The 26,127-nt window shown below is 42.0% G+C and overlaps 1 protein-coding gene across 4 annotated transcripts in view; it reads left to right on the top strand.

Annotated features, from left to right (window-relative positions):
* Positions 1–26,127, top strand: part of Met (MET proto-oncogene, receptor tyrosine kinase) — a 108,013-nt gene that overhangs the window by 66,476 nt on the left and 15,410 nt on the right. For all 4 annotated transcript variants that reach the window (XM_041675446.1, XM_041675449.1, XM_041675448.1 and 1 more), the window contains 8 exons: positions 559–720; positions 1,470–1,569; positions 5,522–5,740; positions 14,579–14,725; positions 16,312–16,468; positions 16,643–16,783; positions 21,255–21,485; positions 23,255–23,335. In XM_041675446.1, coding sequence (XP_041531380.1) covers positions 559–720; positions 1,470–1,569; positions 5,522–5,740; positions 14,579–14,725; positions 16,312–16,468; positions 16,643–16,783; positions 21,255–21,485; positions 23,255–23,335 — 1,238 coding nt within the window. The remainder of the gene's footprint in view (positions 1–558; positions 721–1,469; positions 1,570–5,521; positions 5,741–14,578; positions 14,726–16,311; positions 16,469–16,642; positions 16,784–21,254; positions 21,486–23,254; positions 23,336–26,127) is intronic.

Consider the following 26,127-nt stretch of genomic DNA (forward strand, 5'->3'; position numbering starts at 1 on the left):
TTCCCTGCTTCCCACAGCCACCCGCCCCCTTTGCTGGTTTTTCTACGCTTCATTTTTATTGCTTTATCCCCCTTCTGAGTTTTGTCTTGCTATCCACTCTTTCGCTGCACTGAGTCTTATCCCAGCTACAGAGTGAGCTTGAGGCTCTGTTATTGGCATTACATCAAAATAAGCATTTCTATCAAGATTCAAAGCTAAAGAAGACATGTGGAGGGAAGAAATGGGTGAGGTTAGATTTGGAAGGTGGTTATGTTTCTCCTTCTTAGAGTTGAAGCAGCTAAGTTTGTTCCAGTACCAAATGTACTTTGAAGGTTGCCTGAACCGCCAATTGTTTTGAAGTCATGGATGGCCTTTCAACAAGGCTGAGTGTGGGATCCAGTTGAATGTAAACAGCCTACACTAGGAAGACCTTGTCTCCTAGACCACCTCAGGAAACTCCACAGGGTTATGTTTTCTGACTTACAGATATAATTTCGGATTATGTATATCACTAATAACTAATGTCTGCATTTCTTCCTTCCCTCCTTTCTGTTCTTTTGTTTGTTTGATTCTGTTCAGTGTATCAGATAGTATTCTTGAATGCTACACCCCAGCCCAAACCATCTCCGCCGAGTTTCCCGTGAAATTGAAAATTGATTTAGCTAACCGAGAGACAAGCAGCTTCAGTTACCGGGAGGACCCCATGGTCTCTGAAATCCACCCGACCAAATCTTTCATTAGGTGAGTGAAAGCTGCCAATGGGGAGAAGAAGAGCGAGAACAGACGGATGATTTGGCTGCGGAAACAACCAAGCAGCCTCGTGCTTTCATCCCTCACTTAAATGCAGTGATGTTTCTTTTGAAGGCACCTTTCCGATTCAGTGGAAAGTTACATTTGGGATTCGGGGACAGCTTGACTTTATCGATGGCACCTCATGCCAAGAAACAGTCTTCCAATCCAGTTTTGCTTTAGACAAGAGTGGTTCAACCCAGTGCCGTAGTGTATACACTCCTGTGTCATCTAGAGCGTGTGTGTGTCTGTGTCTGCTCTCGGCTGAGCACAGTTCCTGACAGCAGAGTCACCTCCCCTTGGCTCTCCTCACACCTTGGGATTCCTTTCCACGCACGTTCCCCTCTACCAGATTCTGCATAGCCAGTGTCTTGTTGGACTCAGTTCAGCCTCTCTCGTTTCTGCTCATTCTACCGTCACTGATCGCGGACGTTTTCCTTTGTACTTTTCAGAGTGTAAAACCCGCTTCTTTTCCACATTTAGTCAGGAAAAACTCAGACATTTCTACAGCTTACAAAGTTTCTTTAAAATGCTCTCACACTTCCAGAGAAGTGTTACGCTGAGCTCCCGTTCAACTCTGGCTAGCCCTCTACCTTTACCATTGAGCGTAAAACCTTATTACTCATTATCGTTGAGTGTAAACCTCTAAAGACTCGGTGGAGAACCGCTGAATATCCCTGTTTTCTCTTCTGTTTTGCCAGTGGTGGAAGCACAATAACAGGGATTGGAAAAAACCTGAACTCAGTCAGCATCCCGAAGCTGGTCATAAATGTGCATGAAGTGGGAATGAACTACACCGTGGTAAGTCCTTGGAGTGGCTGCTCGGAGCCGTGCCTCCACCACCAGGCTTCCAGTGCATAGGCTTTGCCTTTAATATTCACTAGGAATCTTCGCATCAGAGGTCAAATGGCGCTTTTTATTCAACAATAGAATCTTGAGCTGACATTGCAATCACGTTCATACATACACATTTGCCCATGAACACACATACACACACACACACACACACATATATGAACGCACACGCGCATGCGCACAAACCCATTTATATAGCAATGAAGATTTTCAGTTTGAGGCTGTAGCTTTCTAAATTGTTGGTACAAACACAAGCTTGTCACAAGCCGGGTTCATCTGCGAAGCAGGGAACCGCAGTTGAGAGACCTCCTCCATCAGATTGGCCTGCAGGCAAGTCTGGGGGAAGCATTGTCTTGATTACTCATTGATGCTGGAGGGGTCAGCCCAGTATGAGTGGTGCCCACCCTCTATAGATGGTCCTGGAAAAGATAGGACCACCTACAGAGGGAGAACAAGTCCGTATGCAGAATTCTTCCGCGGTCTTTCCTTCAGTTCCTGCTTTCATACTCCCTCCTTGAGTTCCTGATCTGACAGCCCGCAGCCGGAGGGTGATCTGAGGGTTGTAAGAGGGAACAAGCCTCTCCTCAAGTTGGTTTTGGTTCATGGAGCTTCCTCCCAGCTGTGGAAACCTAACACAGCTTTTGATATGTTTTTCAAGTGAAAGATGTGAGATAGACATTTTTAAGAGTGAGAAGTGCAAATACTATGCTTTAGTCATGCTAATATGTTTTTTATTTTCTTTAAATACATATTACATGATGCCAATGAGCAAAATGAAAAGTTTATATCATAAATAGATTTATTTATAGAAAAGCATTACAGGTACACATATATTACAGATAGATGTATTTCTTGTAACATATATAAGATTTAGACTACTGAAGTTAGGAAATTTTAAATTATTATACACCTCTTGATAAAAAATAGATAAATAAAATTATAACCTCTGCCCCACCACTCTGCGTTTCAGGCTCTGAATTTAAAACCTATTTCCTTGCATCTCCATCCCACTGCCTTTGTCTCTATTGGCACACACACAAAATGCTAATAAAGTATTTTTATCAAGTAACAAAAAAGCATTAGAATATATTAATCCTAGATGTCGGTGGTATTTTTCACTTCTCTACATCTCCTTTGTTATTTGCAAACCCAACCATAATTTAATTAAAGGTGATGGATCCATTTCAGTAGGTCACATGAGGCCTGCCATGGTCTCTGTGTGTCTACAATCACAACATCCTGAAGATGGATGCAGGCGGACCCGAAGCCTAAGATTGGCCTCAGCCATACAGCAAGTTCAAGACCAGACTAGGGCCAACCTGTTTCAAAAAGAAAAACAAGCAAACAAAAAGAAACAGCCGTAGCTTTAATATAGACCTCAGAAAGGTCTAGATTTTCTTGCAGTTTTTCTGCGATGAAATGTCACACTCTCGCTGGACATATGCACTCTACTTGGAGAAAAGGCTCCAAGTGCCGTCTCTCGCATACACTCTCAATTAGGCAAGTGATAGATTGAATTATAGCACTTTCTTTGAAATTTCCCCATCCAATATTTCTTAAAGACTAAAGCTACTCTGTTCTTTAATTACGAAAAGCAATTGGGGACTAAAAATGGCAAGCTAAGTCATCAAACAATAAGGTCATCCCAAATGAGATTTCCCTTGACCCTCTCAATCACCCCACACTGCATCACCTCTAACGCGTGTTATTAGATTCTTATCATATTTCCGAGAGATGGTACTCCAGGGAGTCACGGCATGAAGTGAAGGACCTGGAAGCCGATCCCCATACATGGCCACAAACAACATTAGAAGACCACTGATATTAATTTAGGAGACGTCCGTTCTCCACAACCAAGATACAATTTTACTTTAACCAAATAAAAATAACAGTTACCCCCTTTGGTGTTGGCGTGTGACTTTTTAAAGTTGGCTCTGATAAATGATTCATTTACTGAAGAGCAAGCCTCCATTATTAAAATAATGGGGGAGACTGCTTTCGTCTCTTTACCCAAAGATGGTCTACAGAACAATTCTCAACTTGGGCCATTTATTTATAATTAAATGTTTGCTTGAAGCCCTCCAGGTGATATAAGAGAGGCGTACCACCAAGAAGACTCAGACATACAAGTCTTATATGTGGAAATAATACAAACTGCTATTGTTTGAGTCAGAAACACAGCGTACAATAGCTCTGTATGTTAGTACTGGATCGTAGTGAGCTATCTAAGAGATCTTCCACTGTTTGCTCTTTCATTATCCCTTCCTTTATGGTCATTTCAAAACACTGCCTTATGGAGAGGTGTATGCTCCTTCTCAGTTCCCTGTGGTTTATAGAGTATAAAGTTGGCTATGATGAATTGAACTCATTTATTATTTAGCAAATAAAAACTTAATGGTGATGTCTGATGTAGATCTATATCTAGCCAGAATAATTTTTAACTCCAGAAAACTCACAGCATTAAAATATAGAAATAATTAATGTAACAAAAACGTATATTAATTTGTTAATGCATGCTGTGTACCAGAGCCCTGCAGATTAATCTGTGTTTTTTTTAGGTTCTTGTTATTATACAGAGAATTAATATGGTAGCAGTGAAATATTTCATTTCCATTTTACAAGATGATAGGAATAAATAGCTCTTAGAACTATGGCATTTTATTTTATATAAAATTAGATAGTGCAATCTATTTTATTCATTTTTATCTCTCCTTCTTATCTGATTCCAACATAGATTTTTAAATACTGAGTAAGTTTTTAAATTATTAAGGAGAAAACATCACACAGCAAATTCTGTGCTTTTTATGTATATCCTGAGGTCTTTTGCTATTGTGGGCATAAGCAATTGTTTTATCTCCAACTCTACTTGTCAAAGAAAAGGAAATCTAAGGGATGTTGTTGCCTGTTTGTCTTTTCCTTGGGGGAGAAACGCAACCCTTTGACTTTAAATACACCAGTTTGTGTGACTGGCTTTCGTCTAAGTACAATCAGGAGGAAACTACATTTTCCGAAATTCCATAAATCAGAATTTCAAAGAGGAGGATTGGAAATGAGAGATGAAAGGATATAAAATAATAGCAACAGAGCCATTGTAACGTGGACAGAATTATTTAGAGAGGCTACGGAGTGAGAAAGACGCAAGACTCGGTGGTGATGATAGGGGCCGCTGATGCCAATGACCTTGGTTGCTGGCACTCCACCCCTCAGATGTGTGACCAAACTGAATGAAGTATGTTTTCCTGAGCTCAGGGTCTTTACCTAAAAATGGCACAGCATGCCACCTCCCTGTAGTAGTAGCAGGAACATCACAGGAGACTAACTTTGTAGAGTGTTTTACCAGTTAACACACTAATGAGGGCCCATGAACATGGTCAGCTGTGATGTTAACCACGTGGAACCAGGCAATGTACGAAGCCCTTTACCGTGAAGCTTCCCACGCTGTGAAAAACACCTCAGTCGTAGTTCCTAAGTGGGGAAACAGTTTCTGAGTGATGCCTTCACCCCACTTCTCATAACCTAAAAGTGAGGTCGGAACCAAGGACTTCTAAGTTCTCAAAGTCCAGCCCTTGTTCACCCAGAGCTGCTTTACAAAATGCGGAGGCGGTTCCCCCAGCAGTCCGCCTTGTCCTAAGCAGTTCCGTGATGGAAGGAAGGCCAGCTGCAGCTACATCACCGTAGCTTCTGCCCGGCACGCTCTGGGTTCAAAAAAAAAAAACAGTTGTGTTGTTTGGAACACTTTACACCTATCATGTTTCCTGAAATGTGTTCTTCGACGTTAGGAAGTTAAATGGAGACCGTTTTTGACAATGTGGTTTGGGTGGATTTTGAAGGTACACGATAGCCGAATCATGTCGATGCTGCCTGGGTCCTCTGACGGTGGGAAACTGTCTCCCTGTAGGAATGCCAGCATCGCTCTAACTCGGAGATCATCTGCTGCACCACTCCTTCCCTGCAACAGCTGGACCTGCAACTCCCCCTGAAGACCAAAGCCTTTTTCCTGTTGGACGGGGTCCTTTCCAAGCACTTTGATCTCGCTTATGTGCATAATCCTGTGTTTAAGCCTTTTGAAAGGCCAGTGGTGATCTCAATGGGCAACGAAAATGTCCTAGAAATTAAGGTAAGAATTGCGTAAAAGATACTTTCTTAAATGAACTTGGACCGCGTTGTGGACTTCATAGCCATGTCAATAGATCAATAGAGTCATTGTATCTGGGCATTATATCTTATTCTATACCAACAAATATCAAAGCACTGAAAACAAATCTTTCTGGCATACGACTAAAAGAGAAGTGTAATTATACATTGCTTTTTAATGAAGCATTTAAGACCCCTTCCTAGTGTATATATTGAAAAGTAACAAATGCTGAGCATAAATCTGTCAAACAGGCTCCCCGTGATGCTATCCTGATGATGTTTTACATTCCCTTGTGTGGTTCACCTAAATGTGCTTACCGGAAGATAAACAGTGAGGGCCTTGATGGAAATGCATTAGGTGCAGCATTTTATTTCCTTATAGTGTGTAGTTTGTGAAGTTTTATCTCCTCTCTCTCTCTCTCTCTGTGTGTGTGTGTGTGTGTGTGTGTGTGTGTGTGTGTGTGTTTGTGTGTGTGTAAAAGCATACATGCCAAAGCAAATATTTGAAGACCAGAGGTCAACTTTTCAGAGTTTTTTCCCCCTTTTCTCCTCGTACCTTGTTTCTATGGCATTCTCTCTCTCCCCTTATATGTGTATATATGATATTTTAGTAACTCTCTGGTAATTTTTGTAAACATATGGTGTATGTTTATCATATTCACTCCCCCAGCTCTTCCTTTTAACTCCCCCCAGATACCTGCCCTCCCCCTCTTAATTTGATATCCTCTTTTTTTAAGAGCCTAGCAAATCCAATCTCATATATTCACAGACGTGGGGCCATCCACTGAAATGTACTTGTGGTTGACCTACCAGGACCACCCTCTTAAAAAAATTGATCATCTATCTCCAAATCGCCAACAGCTGTCAATGGCTCCTAGTTAGGGGTGCAGGCTCATGTGCAGGTTTTGTTCAAGCAACTGTGAGTCCATGAATGAAGAGTCCCCCCATGCCAGAAGTCACTTCTCCCCAGCTCTGTCTCTGGCGATCTTTCTACCCCTTTTTCCGAGATGTAGTCCTTGAAGCTTAGAGAGGAGAGGGTGATATAAATGTTCCATTTGTGACCGGTTCTGAGTTTCTCTATGAACCATTATCCAATGTACAAAGACAGTCACCTAATGAAGTCTGAGGGCTACAGCCTGTTTAGCAAAATAATGAGTTCTCCCCCTTATGGGTTTTGCCACATTTTTTTAAGGTTTTTTGTTTGTTTGTTTGTTTTTGTTTTGTTTCTTAGATAGGGTTTCTCTGTGAAACAGTCCTGGCTGTCCTGGAACTCACTCTGTAGACGAGGCTGGCCTCGCACTCATGGAGATCCACCTGCTACTGCCTCCCAATTGCTGGGACCAAAGGTGTGTGCCACCACTGCCCGGCAACCTGTACTTTCTGAGCAATTCTCTTGTCTCTACCTCCCAGCACATAGGAGAACCGTGATAACAGATGCATGGCACAGCCTCCAGCTTTCTACAGTGACTTCGGAGAGTTAGCTTACCTTTACCCATGGGGCCATTTCATAGCTGTGGTCAAACATAAGCTGTTTTATAAATGGATCTGGATTCCTACCACCTTGGGAATACATTAGTTCCTGAAAATGTAGTAACAGAGCACCTTGTCCAGACAGCCTACTGCCGACAAATATCACTAAAGGCAGGCTAGAGTTTGAGAAATAATGAAATAAGCAGAATACAGAAGAAGGACTCGAATCAGCTCTCTGGCATCATTTCAGTTAACTCTACTTCAGATAATAAGAAAACTAGCAAAATGATCAAGATTTGAATTTTCCGTAGTCCACCTCTTTAGCAAAATATTCATCCTTCACGGCCTGTTGTCTGAGACACTGGAAATGTTTGTCTTCAGAGAGCATTGGAGTGCTGACATGAGCAACGCACGCGGCAGAGTAGGCCTTACTCAGGTGTGATATGAGCAGCACGGGTCATCTCCAAGCGAGTGACATTTCCGCTGAAAGAGTTCTGCTCTCTTGGGGAGATTTTTATCTCCGAACTAACTCACGCACAAATGCACACTCACACAATCGCTAACCTCTCTGTTGCATTTTGTACAATAATTAAGTAAACCCAGCATGAAATTAGATGGAAAAAACCTGCTTCACTGAACAGTGTGTTTGCTACACCGAAGTTCTTTCATCTGCTGCTTTAATTAGTTTTAGAAAAAGAGAAAGAGCTTTTTATCACTTCCTCTTTTTTTTTCCTCAATAAAACTAATCTAGTGTGACCTTTCGCTTTCAACAATTACTGTTTTTGCTGTTTGAAAGATTCCATTTGGCTTTTCTTGATGAAAACAAAGGTTTGTGTGTAAATAGTCTTACGCCCCACCCCCCAAAAAAGCTATATTCCTGTTCCAGTGACTATGATGGACAGATTAGATACAAAGGGTTCTTTATCTACCCTTTCAAGTCCGGTGTTTGGTGGAAGAGAAAACTTCTTTTTCTATAAATTAAACCACAGCTATTCAATGCCCTGTGAAGTTGTTGGACCAAGAAAAGCATGGCTTGACGTCATCCTAAGTCTGTCAATGGTGTTTCCAACATGGCCCAACATCCCCGGAGACCTGCACAAAGCAGTCCCTTTTCTTGACTATGTAAAGTTCACTCATTTTCTCTAACAAGTCTATAGCATTTGCCATGTCCCAACGCTGTGTTCCCGTGGTGACAGCGCAGCTTGGGGGCAATTGTTTTAGTGACACAATTTGCTCTTTTCCCATACTTCATTTTCTATGCGTACAGGAGGAACTCTAAGATGTGTGAACCTATTTGCTGTGGCAGCAATTTAATCCTTTATCGGTTTCTAAAATAGATCACTTTGAAACCTCTGCCTCTCTTGGACACCCAGTGGAGTGTCCTTGTTAAAATGCTTTCTTGTACTTGTTTTACCGCCATTGAAAACATGAGTGCACAGTGCATTTGTCTCCCATTAATGGAAAGTGATGGGGTGCTAAAATGTGGTTTGGCTGTAGGGTGCTTAGCTAGCTGGCTCAGCCGTCAGCACTATTAAAAGAAAAAAGAAAGAAAAAGGTGGAAGCTGGAAAATTGGATCAGTGGTTAGGACTATCTACTGCTCTTGCAGAAGACCTGAGTTCAGGGTCGGTTCCCAGCACCCACGCCAGAGGCCTCCCAATTATCTGCAACTCTAGTTCCAGAGGATGCTACTATTCACTCTCTAGACAATGCCAGTACCTGCACTCAAAATAGCCACACTAAAAAGCACACCCATGCACAAAACCAAGAAGAAACAGGAAGAAGACGAGGAGAGAAGAGGCAGAGAGGGGTGGATGAAGAAGGATGAAGAAAGAAGAGGAGAAGGAGGAAGAGAAAGAGAAGGAGGAGAGGGGTGCAGGAGGAGGAGGAGGAAGAAGTGAGAAGGAGGAGAAGTGATTGATAGTTAGGGGCAGTGGCGCCTTACTGTATGACTGTAACCCCACCATTGTGGGTAACTGAGATAGGAAGATAAGGGTCCTAGGCCAGGGGGGGGAAAGGAAAGCAAGATCTATGGGGAAATTATACAATGAAATTTGTTGTTTACTGCTGAGAGGAGCTCACATTCCTCAACCAGATATACCAAGAAGAATCCTTGGTTTTGAAAGGGTCATGATAGTTTTCAGTCCCAGAGGTGGGCTCTGCCCCAGTGATTTGGCCTGGTAACTATACAAAGGGGACAACCACATTCAGTGCAAAAGAACCCAGTAAGACGAATCATTGGTCTCTCCTAGTAATAGATCAGGAACCTATAGATGTTTGAGGTAGTTCAAGTTCACCAGGACGTCTGTGAGTGTCACAAACAGTCTCTTTGCGAGTGCACATTGGGCTGTTGTCAACAATTAGTGCTCATGTTTAAGAAGGATTTTACAGTCAGCACAAGGATTTTTGTGTATGTTATTCAATTTTAATCCTATGTGGCCGTTGGAGGTTAGGAGATCAGTGAGTATTGTCCCCATTAATAAATAAATCAGCCAGCAGGTTTAGGAAGATTGACTTAATTGTCTTGGTGTCCCCCAGAGAGATAACTGAAACTCAGACTCAACTCTCGAGTCCAAATTCCATGCAAATCACTAAGTTAGTGTTTCTCTTTCATTTAATGAATGTAAAACTACTTTTCAAAATAGTGAAACTTTCTATCATGTGACAATAGATTCTACACCCTTATTTGAGTGAAATAGCGCTAAACTTTTTATTTTATTATTTTTTAAAAGAGAAAATAAACTATCTTTTTTCATTTTACATAACAATCCCAGTTCCCACTCCCTCCCCTCCACCTTCTCCCCCACCCCACTTCATCCCCATCCACTCCTCAGAGAGTGTAAGGCACACTGCTTTGGGGAAGGTCCAAGACCCTCCTTACTATATTTTGGCTGAGCAAAGTATACATCCAAAGAGACAGGGTTCCCAAAAAACCAGTACATGCAGTAGGGATTAATCCTGGAGCCATTGCCAGTGGCCCCGCAGTCTACCCCAGCCATATAACTGTCACTCACAGTCAGAGGATCTGCTTTGGTCCTGTGCTGGTTCCTTCCATCTGGCTGGAGATGGTGAGCTCCCATTAGCTCAGGTAAACTGTTTCAGTGGGTGTCTCCATCATGGTCTTGACCTGTTTGCTCATGTTCTCACTCCTCCCACTCTTCATCTGGACTTTGGGAGCTCAGCCCAGTGCTCCACTATGGGTCTCTGCTTCTGTTTCCATCAGCTGCTGGATGAAGGTTCTATGGTGACACTTAAGATATTCATTAGTCTGGCTACAGGGCAAGGTCAGTTCAGTCACCCTCTCCTCTACTGCTTAGGATCTTAGCTGGGGTCATCCTTGTGGGTTCCTGGGAATTTCTCTACAGTCAGGATTCTTGCTAGCCCCATAATGGCTCCCTCAATCAAGATATCTCTTTCCTTGCTCTCATCTCTATTCTTCCTCCATCTCAATTATCCCATTCCCTCAAGTTCTCCTCCCACTTCCCCTTCTTCCCTCCTCTTCTCCTTCTGCCCTCCCTTCTTCCCCCACCCCCATAAGAAATAGATCTTATCTATTTCACTCTAAACATTTTTAAGTTTTATTTTAACTGTGTGTGTGTGTGTGTGTGTGTGTGTGTGTGTATGTGTGTGTACAGCTGTGAGTACCTGTGGAGTCAAGAAGACAGTGGATCCCAGGAGCTAGAGTTATAAGCCATGTGGGTGTTGGTAACTAGGCTCGGGCTCTCTAGAAGAACAGTGAATGCTATTAACCACTGAGCCATCTCTCTAGCCCTGCTCTGAACTTTCTTCAAACATTTAAAATTTGATATGTTTTCCCCTGGTCATTTTATATGAGTTTTTTGCACATGCATAGATTCTATAGAAAGAAGTGCCCTACTCGATGCTGGAACAGGACTACTTCTGGCTGTCCTGGGGGTTTGTCTTATCCTAGAGCTGTGCTCAAGGTGCATGTGGCAATAGGGGTGCTTCAAAAGTCATTTCTGAAAATTCAATTCAAAGAGAGAGAAGGGCAGGAACCTCATAGAAGTAGTTCAGGATGAGCCACAGCGAGATTTAGAGACTTGAACTGATTCTGTGAACATGAGAACAAGTATGCTGGTTACAGGTAAGGAACTAGACATCACTGTCTGGGCACTAAGGACATATTGAAAGGAGTACCACTCTGGGCCAGTCCAATCAACCTGATGCCCCAGCCAGCTAAAGGTTGGCCTATTCCCTTCTCTTGGTAGCTTACTGCAAGCCAATCCCATTGTGCTAGTGTGAGGTCAGATTTCCCTCCTTTATTCTCGTCATTTGGCCCAGCATCCAGACGTACTCATGTTGATGGTGTTCATACCTTCTTCTCAAGTAGTATTTCCCCGAGATGCACACATTGATGGTTATTCTATGGGAAAGGTACCTCAGGGCACATAGGAGGTGCTTGTGTTAACACGCTGTCTCAGGAAGGGTCTCTAAAAAGACTCCCAAGTGGCTAGTGATGAAATTAGTTGAATTTAGGTCCATCCAGCTTTTCTCACGTTTCCTAGACGCTATTTTCCCCCGTTCCCTGAGGATATCCTGTGGGGTTGGTTTCACACTTTCTGAGACAGAATTTTGGCCTGAATTCTATAGAGAAGGTAAAAGTAAAGTGTAATGCCACCGCGTCTCTTGTTGTCTGTTGCTAACGCCCTCACTGCACGGCTTCTGTCTAGCTAGCAGCCTGTACCTCACGCTGTCATTGGTGAACTCTCCTGTGGCTGCCTGGCTACAAACCCTTGTCAGATCTTGTCAACTAGAGTGCTGCTTTAATAAATACTACCCACCTTTGCTGTTTTCTATTCTATTCTGTCACAGTCGTGAATGAGTGGCATCCCACAACCTGAATGGGGGTAAGGGGATTGGAGCATGATTTCTAGCTGGTCTTTGGAGAGGCAGAGCCGTCAGTCACTCGTTCTTACCCCTATGGAAAGATCAGACCAAAGAGGGTATCCTGACTCTTTAAGTCCTCTGAATGCCCTAAGCTCCTGTCTCCTCCTGCCTTATATTCCTCTCTCCACCCAGCCATATCCCTCCCTGTCGCCACCTCCCTAGTCCTAGGAATAAAGGTGTGTGACTCCCAAATACTGGGATTAAAGGTGTGTGTGCCGCCACCGCCTGGCCTCTGTGGCTAACTAGTGGCACCTCACACTCTGATCCACAGACAAGCTTTATTTGTTATAGCGCAAACAAAATGTCACCACTGGGGACAAATGGCCAGTCGCTGGCTTTTGTTTTAGCATCTCAGTGGCAGGCAGAAGCTCCTATCCATCTACATATGTGCAGTAACTGGACCTGGTGCCAACACTCATTGGGTGGGAAGTAGATTTTGTGTCAGATAGAACTTGCTTAGCGTTGTGGCTTAGACCCTTCTTGAAGCTTAGCTCCCCTCGTATAAATCCGCAATGACAAAATACCCCCCGCCCCGAGTCGTTACAGGTTAGAATGAGATCGTTGGCTTTTGAGCTGCTCTTTGTGTCTAAGGAATTGAAGTTCCCACTCATGCCATTTTATTTAGAAACCATATTTTGTCACTTGCATGCCTGCCGAACTGAGCTGATTTTTCACATTGTATTCTTCTACTTAATAACTAGTCGATATCAACAATGAAAGTTTTAAACCTCTCTTCTCTGGCTTAATAAAGCTACACTTACTTTAAATACAAAAATTAAGCCGCCTCTATTTTTATTCTTCCTGCTTTGATATCAGTTCCTCTTTTATTGTCACTGCTGCTGGGATTGCTCTCACTGTCTCTGTGTTTTCAACTCTAAATGCAGTTTTCATGTCCAATGCTGGTGGTAACATATTCTCTAAGTCAGTACTCATCGTGAGCTCCTTGATGGTTATGAATCAAGAAGGATTCAGTCTTTCAGCTGTTTATTCTTCTGTTGTAAGATCCTAGGAGATCCTAAGCCTGAAAAAATGATTTCTGGAGGGGACATGCATTGCGGGCCTCCCTTCCCCCACCCTTAGCTATTACCTAAGCCCACAAGGCACATGTGAGTGCTTCTCCCATAAATCAAGTCCTCCAGCTCTTTAATCTCTTCTCTCTGTCATTCTCTGAATTCCCTCCAATCTGTGAGTAAGGCCTGCGCCCTTCCTAGACCTAACCAACAAGTTGTCCTTTCAAGCCCCAAAGTGACCCGTGAGATTTATGTGCTTCTCTGTTGAATTACCCTTTGTGGCTGACCTAGATCAATAGATTGTTCCTAGCGCCTCTGGAAATATGATAAGGATAAAATTTTTCTGCATTCATTTCTTCCACGGGTTCACGGAATATAAAGAAGCACCTTCTTTCAGGTATTCCTCTTTCTAGAAAGATATCTGACCTTCCCGCCTTAAAATCCATGAAATACTGTAAGGGGAGCAGTTGGTGGTCACACTCAGTATGTAAAACGAAGTTGCTGGGCTGAGCTGTCTCTATTAGGAGCTGTTCTTTGTCCATAAGAAAAATAGTAATAGGTTTTGATAGCTCTCTTCTCCAAGTAACAACCTGTTTAATAAATAACTGTTCACTAAGTCTTGGTATGAAAAATTGTATTTATGTTTGCACTTCTTTCCTGAGGCTAATGATTGGTCTCTTGAACAAAATGTTGATGTTTTAAACATTCCTGATGCTAACTCAAGTTAACTATGTCAAATTGGGTAATGTTTAAAAGTCCTCGAGTAACTATATAATTGTTCAGAATAATGTAATTGTGTTCTCAGGTCCTAATGATTGCATCTTCAGGGAATTTCTTTGAAATAAATTTACTTATGTACAAGGTTCAACAAGGCAAGAAGAATGAAAAGGAATTTTCCAGCCAAACAGCTAAAGGAATGTATCGATAGGGCAGTTATATTAGCTCTCTGGAGACGAGACCTTGGCATTGGTATTTTTCAAAGCATTCCGTGCGATTCTAAAAGTGAATCATTACAAAAAGCAGTGTTAAGCAATTCAACAGGCTTAGCCACTAAACTCCGAGCGGCTTTCTTTTCATCAAATACCCATACTCGGCCTGAAGACAGTAATAAGACGATCATGCATGACAGTTTTCAAAATAAGGACATAAGCAAGATCCCCTTTCCTTTTCTCTAAAATTCAATCTGTTGGGATAGCGCATCTTCTCATCCCTGCCTTGTTTGTGTCCTGAGATGCTTACACTCCCTTTCAGCCAGCTCAACCCCCACCCCCACCCACCCCACCCCTTGCGAAAATGAGCACCGTAAAAATCAGACATCTTGGAAAAGATCATCTACGTTCGCTGTATTCTTGTGTGCCTTCTAAAGTTGCCAGCCTTCCTGCTGACCTGTGGAGTGTTAATGACCGTTTCATTTTGTTTTCTCTTTCCCTTTCAGGGAAATGATATTGACCCTGAAGCGGTCAAAGGTGAAGTGCTGAGAGTTGGAAATCGGAGCTGTGAGAGCATACACTGGCACTCCGAAGCTGTTTTATGTACAGTTCCCAATGACCTGCTGAAACTGAACAGCGAGCTAAATATAGAGGTGGGGTTCCTGCGTGCCTTTCATGATGTAAATAAGGATGCCAGTGTAATTATGTCACCAGGAGGCTTAAAATAAATCATTAAGGCTCATTTGTGTGTTGACTTTGGCTCATCAGCTCAGCCTCAGTTCCTAGCTGTGATTTGAGAAATGTTGAGGGCTTTTTTTTTTTTTTTTGTTCCACTGTCTCTTTGCCCTGGGTTAGAAGTGTAGTCTCAGAAGCTGTCTTACCAACACTACTTCTCCTCCATCCCCTACTCTTGCCAACATGTGCTGTCATTCTCAGAAGGCACAAGGAGAAACGCAAGAGAGCCCCCTTCTTCCGCTCTTCACCCAGCCAAGAGGCCGTCCCGCATCAGTGGTCCCAGCACATGGAACTCTGTACATAAGAGGAGATAGAGATGTGTCTGCTTGGCAGAGGAAGGTGGAAACTCGATTGTTGAATACTGTCTTCTTCCACGTACACGGCTAAATCAGACAACACAGAACAAGAATATGCCTTCATTATTTTTAATATTCTATTGTGTAATAGCTTACATACCACACAATTTGCCACTTGAAGTAAACAGTTCAATAGAGTAGATATGGCGTGATTGTTAATTTCTTTAAATAGTGGTAACACGCGTATATCATAAAATTTGCAGTTTTAATAATTTGACATGTACAATTCAGAGACATAAATTGTATTTGTCATATGAGTAACGATCAGTGTTGTATCAAAAACCTTCCCAAGCAGATGCTATGTATCCAGTGAACAAGAATGTCATACCCTAATCTCCAATAGCCCATGTAACCTCTAATCTTTCGTTCTCTATGAATTTATTGATCTAGGTATTTCTTGCAGGTCAAATCATACCATGTTTGTATTTTGGCATCTGGCTCGTTTTACTTGGCAAGTGTTTTATAGTTCATTCCATTTTATGGCTGATTGATGTCTTACTTTATGTATATCAGATATTGCTTGCCCAAGAAAAAGTGGTTTTCAGGGGCTCCTGAAGTCTTCTGAAAATGTTAGGAAATGGAAATGTACAAAAAGAATTACAAAATCTGAGACTGAATGTGGACACTAGAGGAGAAATTTCAAAATGACCTTTAATCTTAAAAAATCACAAAGCCCTGGGGCTGGAAGAAATGACGACGAGATTATTATCAAAGTGAAATAAAGATAACACGAGGCTTTATTATCCTATTATAATATGATTTTCCTTCCTATGAGAAATCTTTTCTGCTATGCACTCCACCCCCCACAAATGGGGCATAATTACTTTTTATTGGTTCATACTTTTGTGGTATCATTAGAATAATTGACCTAGCCATTTCCCTTCATATATACTTTAGTTCCTCAGATCAAAGACTGTTATTGTTTATCTAAGTATCATAGCTGTGCTTCAGATAATCAATATTTCCTAATTACCCGAACACTGGAGCAAAATTGAGGAATTTCTTGTTCTGAATGTCATAATGCAACTTCTAGAATGGTGACCACGAGGTGCTAATGGGAGCACAGAGGAACTTTGGTTCCACATAGATAGTATATTTTGTATCAATCTTGGCCAAATTCTTACTTTCCCTTCTTATTTTTTTTCTAGTGGAAGCAAGCAATCTCTTCAACTGTCCTTGGAAAAGTGATCGTTCAACCAGATCAGAATTTCACAGGATTCATTGTCGGTGTGGTCTCCATATCACTAATCCTTTTGTCATTACTCGGGCTCTTCCTGTGGCTGAGAAAGAGGAAGCATATTAAAGGTGCATATTTTGTTATTGTCTAAGAAACTGCCGTAGAAGTACAGTGATTATATTCAATATTGCCATGGGGACATATGGGCTGTTTAATAAACATTCATATAGCCTGTGACTTCTGGGCGCGGAGACCTGTTGATAAGCAAGTCTTTAACAAGTTTTCTCTTTCTCTGTTTTAAGATTTGGGCAGTGAATTAGTTCGCTATGACGCGAGAGTGCACACTCCTCATTTGGATAGGCTTGTAAGTGCCCGAAGTGTGAGTCCAACTACAGAGATGGTTTCAAATGAGTCTGTAGACTACAGAGCTACTTTTCCAGAAGGTATAATTCAGTTTACTATCCTGAGAAATATCTATACATAGACCTCTTTGAGCTATGGCATTGTTCTTGCTTTTTGCTTTTTCCTCACGTTTTTATACAAGTAGGAAAAAAAAAGGTTGAGGTTTGCCAAAAGAATACTTAACTTGATGCAGAATTGCATGGCCTTCACTTTAAAATCAAACTCATGCAGGTATCATATTGGAATTTTAGCATCTGCAAGCTTTCTGATCACACACAGCCAGATTCACATTAGAATCATTTGAGCAAAGCCACTTATCTCAGGGCAATGCTTAAAAAAAAAATCTAGATGCTCTCTTTAACCATTCAGGAAGAGTATAGTTATAAAATACTTCTATTTAAATATAAATTTAAAATGCTATATTTGGGAGAAAAAAAAACTTTTGAATTATATCATTAGTAGTAGCCTTTTGAAGCTTTTTCAATGAGCATGGCTTTTACCCACAACCATCTATGACCCGAATATATTTTGAGTCTTATCCAAGAAAAACCTCCAGTGGTGCTATTCATCAGCATCATCTGCTTTGCAAAACAGCAGCCCAAAGAATGGGCAGGTTGGCCAGAGCATTGCACATTGTTTTATTTAAAGTCGTCTTGCACAAAGCAAAAGGTCCATATTGTATCAGGGCCATTATCTTTAGAAGTTCCAGGACATGAGTCAAGTGCAAGCATTTCCCTGTTGAATATTTACCACTGGGTAAATAAAGTGAGTCACAGACAGTTGTGGATACCCAGGAGTCAGAGGCTGCTCATCAGGCAAAGGCACCACCAGCTGAGACAGGCAGCATTCGAAGGTTCTCACCGCTTGTTGCCCTTCCTGAGACTTAGGTGGGTTCTCTGGAGATTTTTGAATGCCCCAAGCGACTCTAGTCACTCTTGGAAAGAAATCCAATCCTTTAAGAATGTGAACAAATCAAGCTTAGTGCATGCTGTTAAAATTTAGATATAATTAGTCTTTCATATCCATGTTTAATAGCTCTAACCTGGGATTACTGAGGTTTGCAACTAATTGCTTCTTAAAAAGCTATCCTCAGTCGGGGAGATGACTGCCTATGAAAAGTTTACAGCCCCAGAAAGAGGACCTGAGCTCCAGAGTTTGTATCTACAGAGCTCGCATAAAAGTCACATGACCGGGGCCTGTCAGTCACCAATCCTAAGAGTCCATTGGCTGAGCAGCTGCAAATTCAGTTAGAGAAATAAGGTGGAAGTGATTGAGGAAGACACCCAACACTGACCTCTCTGACTTCCACACATATGCACAGTGTACACACACACACAAGCACACACATATGGTGTTCTTCATCTTTAAATTGTGTGGTGTGTGTGTGTGTGTGTGTGTGTGTGTGTGTGTGTGTGTGTGTGTTTATGCACACATCTGTATGTGTATGGCCAGAGGAAAGTTCTGTGATGATGGTTCTCTCCCTCCACCTTTATGAGGGTTCTAGGTATCAAATTTAGCTCACTAGGCTTCTAAGAAATTACATTTCCCTCCTGAGCCAGCTTGCTTTCTCACTTTTAAAATTATTATTGTTATTATTATTACCGTGTGCGTGCATGTGTGTATGCCTGTATGTGTAATATATGTAAGAGTTCTTAATCTTCTCCATTCCTCACTTGCCAAACATTTGTCACCGTGGCTAAGAAAACAAACTCCTCCCTCCTGCTTGCTTTGAATCTGCTTCTTGGAGACAGGAAAAATTTAATGGGCAAAAGAGTGTTACCCAAAGGAAGATCAGTAGGGCTTCAGGATCCAAACCTGTCCCACAGCAAGTGCAGACCTTTCTTTCTGTAGCTGGGGAGGACAATTTCCAAAGTCTGGGTCTACATGAATGCTCTATATTGGCATCTCTGTGTACTTGAATTTAACAAAGGCTCCGCTCCGTCTGTAGAACTTCCCTTCAGGAGGACCTTTGTTCCCTAGGCCCTTGGGAACTTACAGCTCTGCTCTCTGGGTGCAAAGGTCTGGAAAGTGAGAATGAAGGAGCTGGTATAGAGAAGCCCCATTTGCATGTGTGATCGCTGGGGAAGGTTGGAGAACCTGATTCCTTGCCATTGAAGGAGCAGCCAGGAAATGGAGTCTTCCTTTTTTTATTTACCCAACCAGCTTTGGAGGAGCCTCTTAAATGGTCTAGAGACTTCCATTGAGGTTGCATTTTTTTTTCATTTGTGCTACTGATTATTATGACCCTAAAGGCCCCTCCGAAATGTTTCTGGAGGCAGTTTTGAGACTTACTACCTGGCTAAGTATTATTAACCGAAAGATATACTGAGGAAAACATTAAGCATGCATAAGTGGGGTTAGACACCACATCATCTGCTTTGCTGTGTTCTGATTATTTGTTTGCAAGCAAACAATATTATGTGATGGTAGGACTAGAAAACCGCTCACCTAAACTTCCCTTCATCTCACACGCGCAAACCCACATGCACGCATGCATGCACACACGAGCCCAAGCACACCCACCTTTTCCGGCCAGATGCTGCGATCCTGGTGTCCCACCGTTGATGTGGGTGATGGTTGTCATTGGGAGGGGCAAAGCAGCAAGTGGTTTCTGTCTTATTTGGGATTAAGAGCACTCAGTGCCACAGCCCCTTGACTTTGGCATGAAAGTGCCATTCCTTTGCAAAAGAAATCTTACTAAAAGTTCTCACAGTGCTTTGGTTGTAAAGATAGGCTAATGGGAAACAGCCATGCTCAAATCTCCTCAAATGAACAGTGACATAGCACACTAACACAGTCCGAACTCTCTGTTCTTAGTGGCCATAACACTCTGTGGTCACTTCCACAAGCTGAGAACTTACCACTACGGTGCAAGGCTCTTGGTTCTGAGAGTGTAGCTTTCTGTATTTCCAGCAATATACAATTATAGATACATGTTGAAACGGCATAACCCAAATTTTTTAAATCAAAAGTCATTTTAAAACTCTATGAGAGGGGCTGGAGAGATGGCTCAACGGTTAAGAGCATTGCCTGCTCTTCCAAAGGTCCTGAGTTCAATTCCCGGCAAGCACATGGTGGCTCACAACCATCTGTAATGAGGTCTGGTGCCCTCTTCTGACCTACAGGCATACATGCAGACAGAATATTGTATACATAATAAATAAGTAAATATTTTTTTTAAAAAAAACCTCTATGAGAGCTGTGTGTGTGAGTGTGTGTGTGTGTGTGTGTGTGTTGCTGATGCGTGAGTGTGTGGATGCGTGTCCCTGTGTCTACTTGTGGAGGCCAGAGTAAGATGTCACGTGCCTTCTCTATGGCCCTGGGCCTTATTCCCTTAGGACAAGGTCTGTCACTGTTCCTGGAGCTCTCCTTATTTGTCAGCCTGACTGGAAGCTCTTAGGATCCATCTGCCTTGGCTCCCCAGTGTTATTTTACTTATGTGGGAACTGGGGATATTTGAACTCACATCCTCCTGCGTGCAAAGCAAGTGTTCCTACCTACTGAACCATCTCCCCAACCCTTAAGACTTAGGATATTTTGAAGTATCAGGTTTAAAAGTTTTATATTTTCCATTTCAAATTTCAGATTGATCAGGGATGACCAACCAATAAAGTCCATGCCAGAACTTTAAAATCTAACAAAATTCAAATTCTGAACAATTTCTGATTCCAAGTATTTTTGAAATGGGTATTCAGTTTGTACTAATTGTATGTATTTTGCTACACATATTTTCTTGTCTAGGAATTCGTGTAGGTCTCCATAATATTAATAATTTCCATATAAGTGGTCACCTCAGAGAGCATTTTTTTCATTTTCTTTATCACTGGGCAATTGCTTAACCACTTTTACTACTTCTGGTTCTTTTTCTTTTTAATATATTTTTATTAATTCTTTAAGAATTTTATACAGTATGTTTTGATTATTTTACCCTCACTCCTCCCCCTGACTTCCTACCACCACACATATTTTATTTTCTCTTTTTTCTTTTTAATAACTAATATAGTCCAATATGTGCTGCCAATACACTTCTGGGGGTGGGGCCATATAGTCGAGCATGGTCCTAACTGGGGCCTTCACCCTTAAGGAAAATTTATTCTTTTCCCTAGAAGCCATCACTTCTCCACACTGCTTCTAATTTTTAAAGGTGGAATACATTTAAAAATGAACTTCAAGCATAACTTTTTGCTATTAATCGAACAAGAAATACCCAAGGACACCAATAGGACCAACAAGCGTTCCTAGTTAACACTGCCTACTTTAAAGAACATTTCTAAGCACTTTATAAACTGTGTTTCTATATAAATATCTATGCATATGTAACCTTTTCCTAATTCATTACCATTTTTTCTCAAGACACTCCTTTGTAAAGGGTGTTCCCAGCCTCATTGAACTCAGTGATTTCTTTAATGTTAAAATCCACATTTCACTACTTTGGTGATCCCCTTTGCCACCCCTGATGCCTGCTGCAGGGGGTGAGGTTTCACAGCTGTGCCTATGTGCTTTATCTTGCAGACCAGCTTCCCAACTCCTCTCAGAATGGAGCGTGCAGACAAGTACAGTATCCTCTGACGGATCTGTCCCCCATCCTCACTAGCGGAGATTCTGATCTATCCAGCCCATTACTACAAAATACTGTCCACATTGACCTCAGTGCTCTCAATCCAGAGCTGGTCCAGGCAGTTCAGCATGTAGTGATTGGGCCCAGTAGCCTGATTGTGCATTTTAATGAAGTCATAGGAAGAGGTAAGTGTTTCCACTCAGCTCTCTGTTAAATACAATTTTCCAGTAAGTCTTTTATCTCCTGGTTTGCAGATTAGGAACTTAGGCAATGCCAAGTGCCCCTGACAGAGCACTGATAATGAGGTGTTCGAGTTTTGTCCTACAGAAATGCGGACTTAACAGCACATCCTTGGAGACCTTCCTGTGCACGGAAGCTACTGGATAACATCCCAACATGGGAGTAAATAACCCCATTTCTCCCTCGTATTTCTCACACTAACTACAGTTGCTTGGAAAGTGTCACTCACCTACTCATAAAAATCAGGCCAATTTCTTCGCTCCTTTGTCCCTCCCACCTTTTCTATGAGAGCAGTAGCAAAGTCTATGAAGTCCTAGTGTAGAGTCGCCTGCGCACTGCTGGACAGCATCAGACAGCAGGGAATTTATAGCCCTGCCCTGATCCGAGGCAACATATATTATCTTCACAGTGCACTCCAATTTTTTTCACACAGAGAACGACTATTTGCAATAAGCTAGCCAGAGCATCAATAGCTGCAAGCATGAACACTATTGGAGGGAAATATTTGTCAGGAGAAACCAACCAACCAGCAGCGAGTACTGAATGACTCCTGGTCCCTTTTATTCTAAATGCTTTACAAGAAGCTATACAGGCATCTGTCAGCGTGATGCCCGAGAAACTGACAGGGCTACTGGCCATGTGTGGACGCTGGTCCTCCGCAGCGTCCTCTCACACTCCAGAGCTGAGCTGTGAGTGAGTTGCTTCGCCCTGAAAAGTGGCCTCTGCGCACAAGTGTGCATCTGTGTTTTATTACTAGCCTGTAAATCCAGTAAGTGTGCCTGTGCTGGAGTATACAGCTTCACTAATTGTCTTCTCGCTTCAGACGTTGTAAAATCAGAACATTTTTTTTATCATGGACGGTGTTAACATGGTCATTATTTCTCTGACGTCGTAGTCGTTAAGAAGCCATCAGTATTAACTACTGCTTATTTATTATGTGTTTTTCAAGGGAAATTGTGATCACTCGTGAGCATGGGCTTATCGTATTCATCTTCGTGTCATAAGAGGGTAGCCCCATGCCTGATACTCATATCCAGAGCACTCAGGACAGCTTGCATGACTCCATGAATTAATTGAATGACTTACACCGCTATCAGGCATTTGACACCTCTGGGAAAAATTACTGCCGCTGTTGAAAGGCTACTATCGGGGAAGTGAGTGGGTAAAGTCAGAAGGAAGGGCATGCTCTGACTCAGAGGGGATCTACTTCATTTAGGCAACTGCCTCTTGATTCCTGCCAGCCCGACTTACATATTAACCAGTGACTAACAGGGAAAATCCGTGCTCTAGAACACCTAATTTATAATCATTTACTAGAATGTAAAGGCCTTATTTTATGTTTATTCAAGTGGATAAAATTATTTACATGTTTTCTTAAATAGTATTTGGTCCTTAAAAATAATCAACCTCTTTCATGCAGAAGCTATTATTGTGTTCGGTGATACCACAATGATGCAAAGTTTTAATAGATTACCCTTTAAAAAAACATATTGCCATATATTAAATAATCATATTGCTTATACCGTGGAAAGAAATGTATTGCATCCCTATTTATATCCAAACACTTGTACCGCACAGAGTGATATTGTTAATAAAAGTGTCATCAGAAATGTTACTTCTTTTGTCTTACAGAGGAAGGAGATTAAGGTCCTAATAAATAATTATTATATACGCCAGTATCATATAACTTTAACAAAGTTCTCTTTTTTAATAGGGCATTTCGGCTGTGTTTATCATGGGACGCTGTTGGACAATGATGGCAAGAAAATTCACTGTGCTGTGAAATCCTTGAATAGTAAGTTGCAGTTAATGGTGGCGGGCACATTTGTGGTTTACAAACTGACAGTGTATAATCAAGTGTTGATTTACACTTTCCCTTGTGGGAAAGAAAATCATCTACTGTTGAAATTGTGGAATTAATCCTGGAAATTTGTGTAGTCTAAACACTTACTGAGATAGTCCCTCTGAAAATACCCCACGGACAACTACCAAGTAAGGGAGGAGGAGCAGTGGGTCTCTCGGATGAACTGAGTATCACTTAGCCACGTTAGAACTTATAAAATTTGTTTTGCAAATGACATTTGTGGAAACTATTGGAAGCACGTTGGCACATACCATAGTAATGACTCATTTTGCCCAGAGACACTGCCATAATTACTTTTTAACCACAACTTCCTTTAAAAAAAAAAAAAAGATTAAAAGCTGAAGTAGTACAAACTGGAGAGAGATGTACTGACAGGAAATTGAAAAATCCTCAGTATGGTAATTCCTCATTTATCCACGTGTTTAGGGAATGAGGTGTTCCACGGAAATAAATTTCCTAAGGAAATGCAACCTGCCCTCTGTTCATGATGCAGTATTTCTTAAAAATTGTGCCTGTTACTGAGGAAACTCTTAAAGTGGAGTGCACACTTTCTTTAAAAAAACCAAGGCATGCTTTTAAACAGCAGCTTAGTCTTTACTGATGCAGAGACATCATGGCAGCCCAAACTTGCTAGGTTGTACAACCTAGGAGGGGACTCCTGGCTCCACCCTTGTCGACAAACCTCTCATGCTTGCTTTTCTCCTATGTGATTTCCTGCTTTAGAATTGTAAGCAACCTGAAAACTGTGAGCCAACTGTATTAAAGGTTTGTGTTAGCGCTAATCATCTTGAAATGTGTAAATGATAGGTTTCCTTGCGAGGTACTCTAATACCAGAATCCACCGCTGCCCTTTTCATTGTGAACCTAATCTCCATGGTGAGCATCGTTCTGTACGGTTCATTTTGTTGGCTATCTGATCGCAAGATAACTAAAGGAACAGTCCGTGTGGAATCTAGTAGCAGACTGTGGTAGACGACGTATCCTGCCCAGCAAACTGACCCCAGAGGAAAGAAGTGCTGCCATTTTCACTGAGAACAGTCCTAACCCCAGGAAATCTTGCTGTCATCGCTATGCGATGGCTGTTGTCAGTCCACATAGACTTCCATAATCTTTTCCGGGTCTCAGAATACACTATGTTTCTAAAAAGGCTGCCAGTGTTGTCATGAACACCGAAGAGACACTCTCGAGATTTATTTAATGCTGTTAACTCTTCGTTTGTGAGCTCTCCTTTCCTCAGGAGGTCTTTCTAGAACTGATTAGAAAGTACTGTGCTAAAAACTGACTATTTAGAGGCTGGGGGGAGAGCTCAGTGAGTAACAGCGACTGGGGAGAGAGCATAGTGAGTAACAGCGACTGCTTCTTAAGCATAAGGACCACTGTATGGATCACATAAAAAGTCGAGATTGGCCATATATGCTTGTAACCCCAGTACGGCGGGAAGCAGAGACAGGAATGGATCACTGGGGCTCAATGGCCATCCAGATTCAGTGAGGGACCCTGAAGGACCCTGTCTTAAAAAATGGTGCTGAGAGCAGTGCAGGACAATGGATGTCATTCTTGGGTCTACACACACACACACACACACACACACACACACACGAATACCCTGTATGCACACAAACACACACATCCCACTTAGTTAGAAAATGCATAGCTCAGTCGTGGGGTACCTACATATGCTCAGTTCAATCCTCAGTACATAAAGGGGGGCAGCTACTTACGTATGCCATGTGGTGATTGATCCTCAATGGATGAGTAATCATTGAACTATAGCCACGAAGCTGCTTTCATGGGTAAAGTTTACTGAGACCCAGGCGTTTGCTGTCTATAACTACTTTCATGGTTCAACAGTAGAGTTAAGTGTTTGAAGCAGACACCACATGGCCCATGAAGCCATTATGGAACCAGAGACAAAGCACTCGACAGGCTATGCCCCAGATGCTATCCAGATGGAGGCGTGGCATCTTTGTTTTGTGTCTGTATAAGACATTCTACGCTCCGACATGAGACCAGTTGTTCCCTGGACTCTGTTTTACAAAAGGGGCTGCCAGCGGTGCCTTGATGGCACTGTGCTGTGTGACGCTGTGGAGGCTCAGGAAACGATATCCTACGAAATGGGGCTTTGGTTCGCTGAGATCTTGAACTAAGGAGCATTTGACAGGCCTCTCCCTAAACTTCTCTGGCCTCTTGACCCCAGGTCTCCTTTTTTTTTTTTTTTTTTTCTCAAAGCAGGCCTTAAAAATTAGGACTTTGGTCCACTAAGACAGCATAGAAAGTAAAATCCCTCTTCTCAAAACCCAGGCATAATACCTTGAAATTGTATTCAAAGCCTCTCCTCCTTCCTGTTTTTGAGCTGAGTGGTCACAAAATTTTCCCTGACCTATATTGCCTGATCACCATTCATAAGACCCTCATTCTAGCAGGGGTCCTTCTTACACACAGGAAGAAGGGGCAAGTAACAAAGAGGGAATAGCGTTGCAGCTAAGCTTGGCTGGCTTCCCTTATCATCCATTAGGTCATGGACTTTGGGTCCACTCAAGTTTTTCACAACTCTCAATTTTTCATCAAATCCAAGAATAAAAGAATTGATTCCCCTTGACACTCAGATCTCCATTTCTGAAGGCTCCGATGCCTATAAAGCTGATTTTAAAAGTGTTGTGAAGGGCTAGAGAAATGGCTTAGCAGTTAAGAGAACTTCCTGTTCTTCTAGAGAACTCGGGCTT

Source organism: Microtus oregoni, unplaced genomic scaffold (genome assembly GCF_018167655.1).
Source record: "Microtus oregoni isolate MIOR12 unplaced genomic scaffold, Mior012 000026F_ref0000081, whole genome shotgun sequence".
NCBI lineage: Eukaryota > Metazoa > Chordata > Mammalia > Rodentia > Cricetidae > Microtus > Microtus oregoni.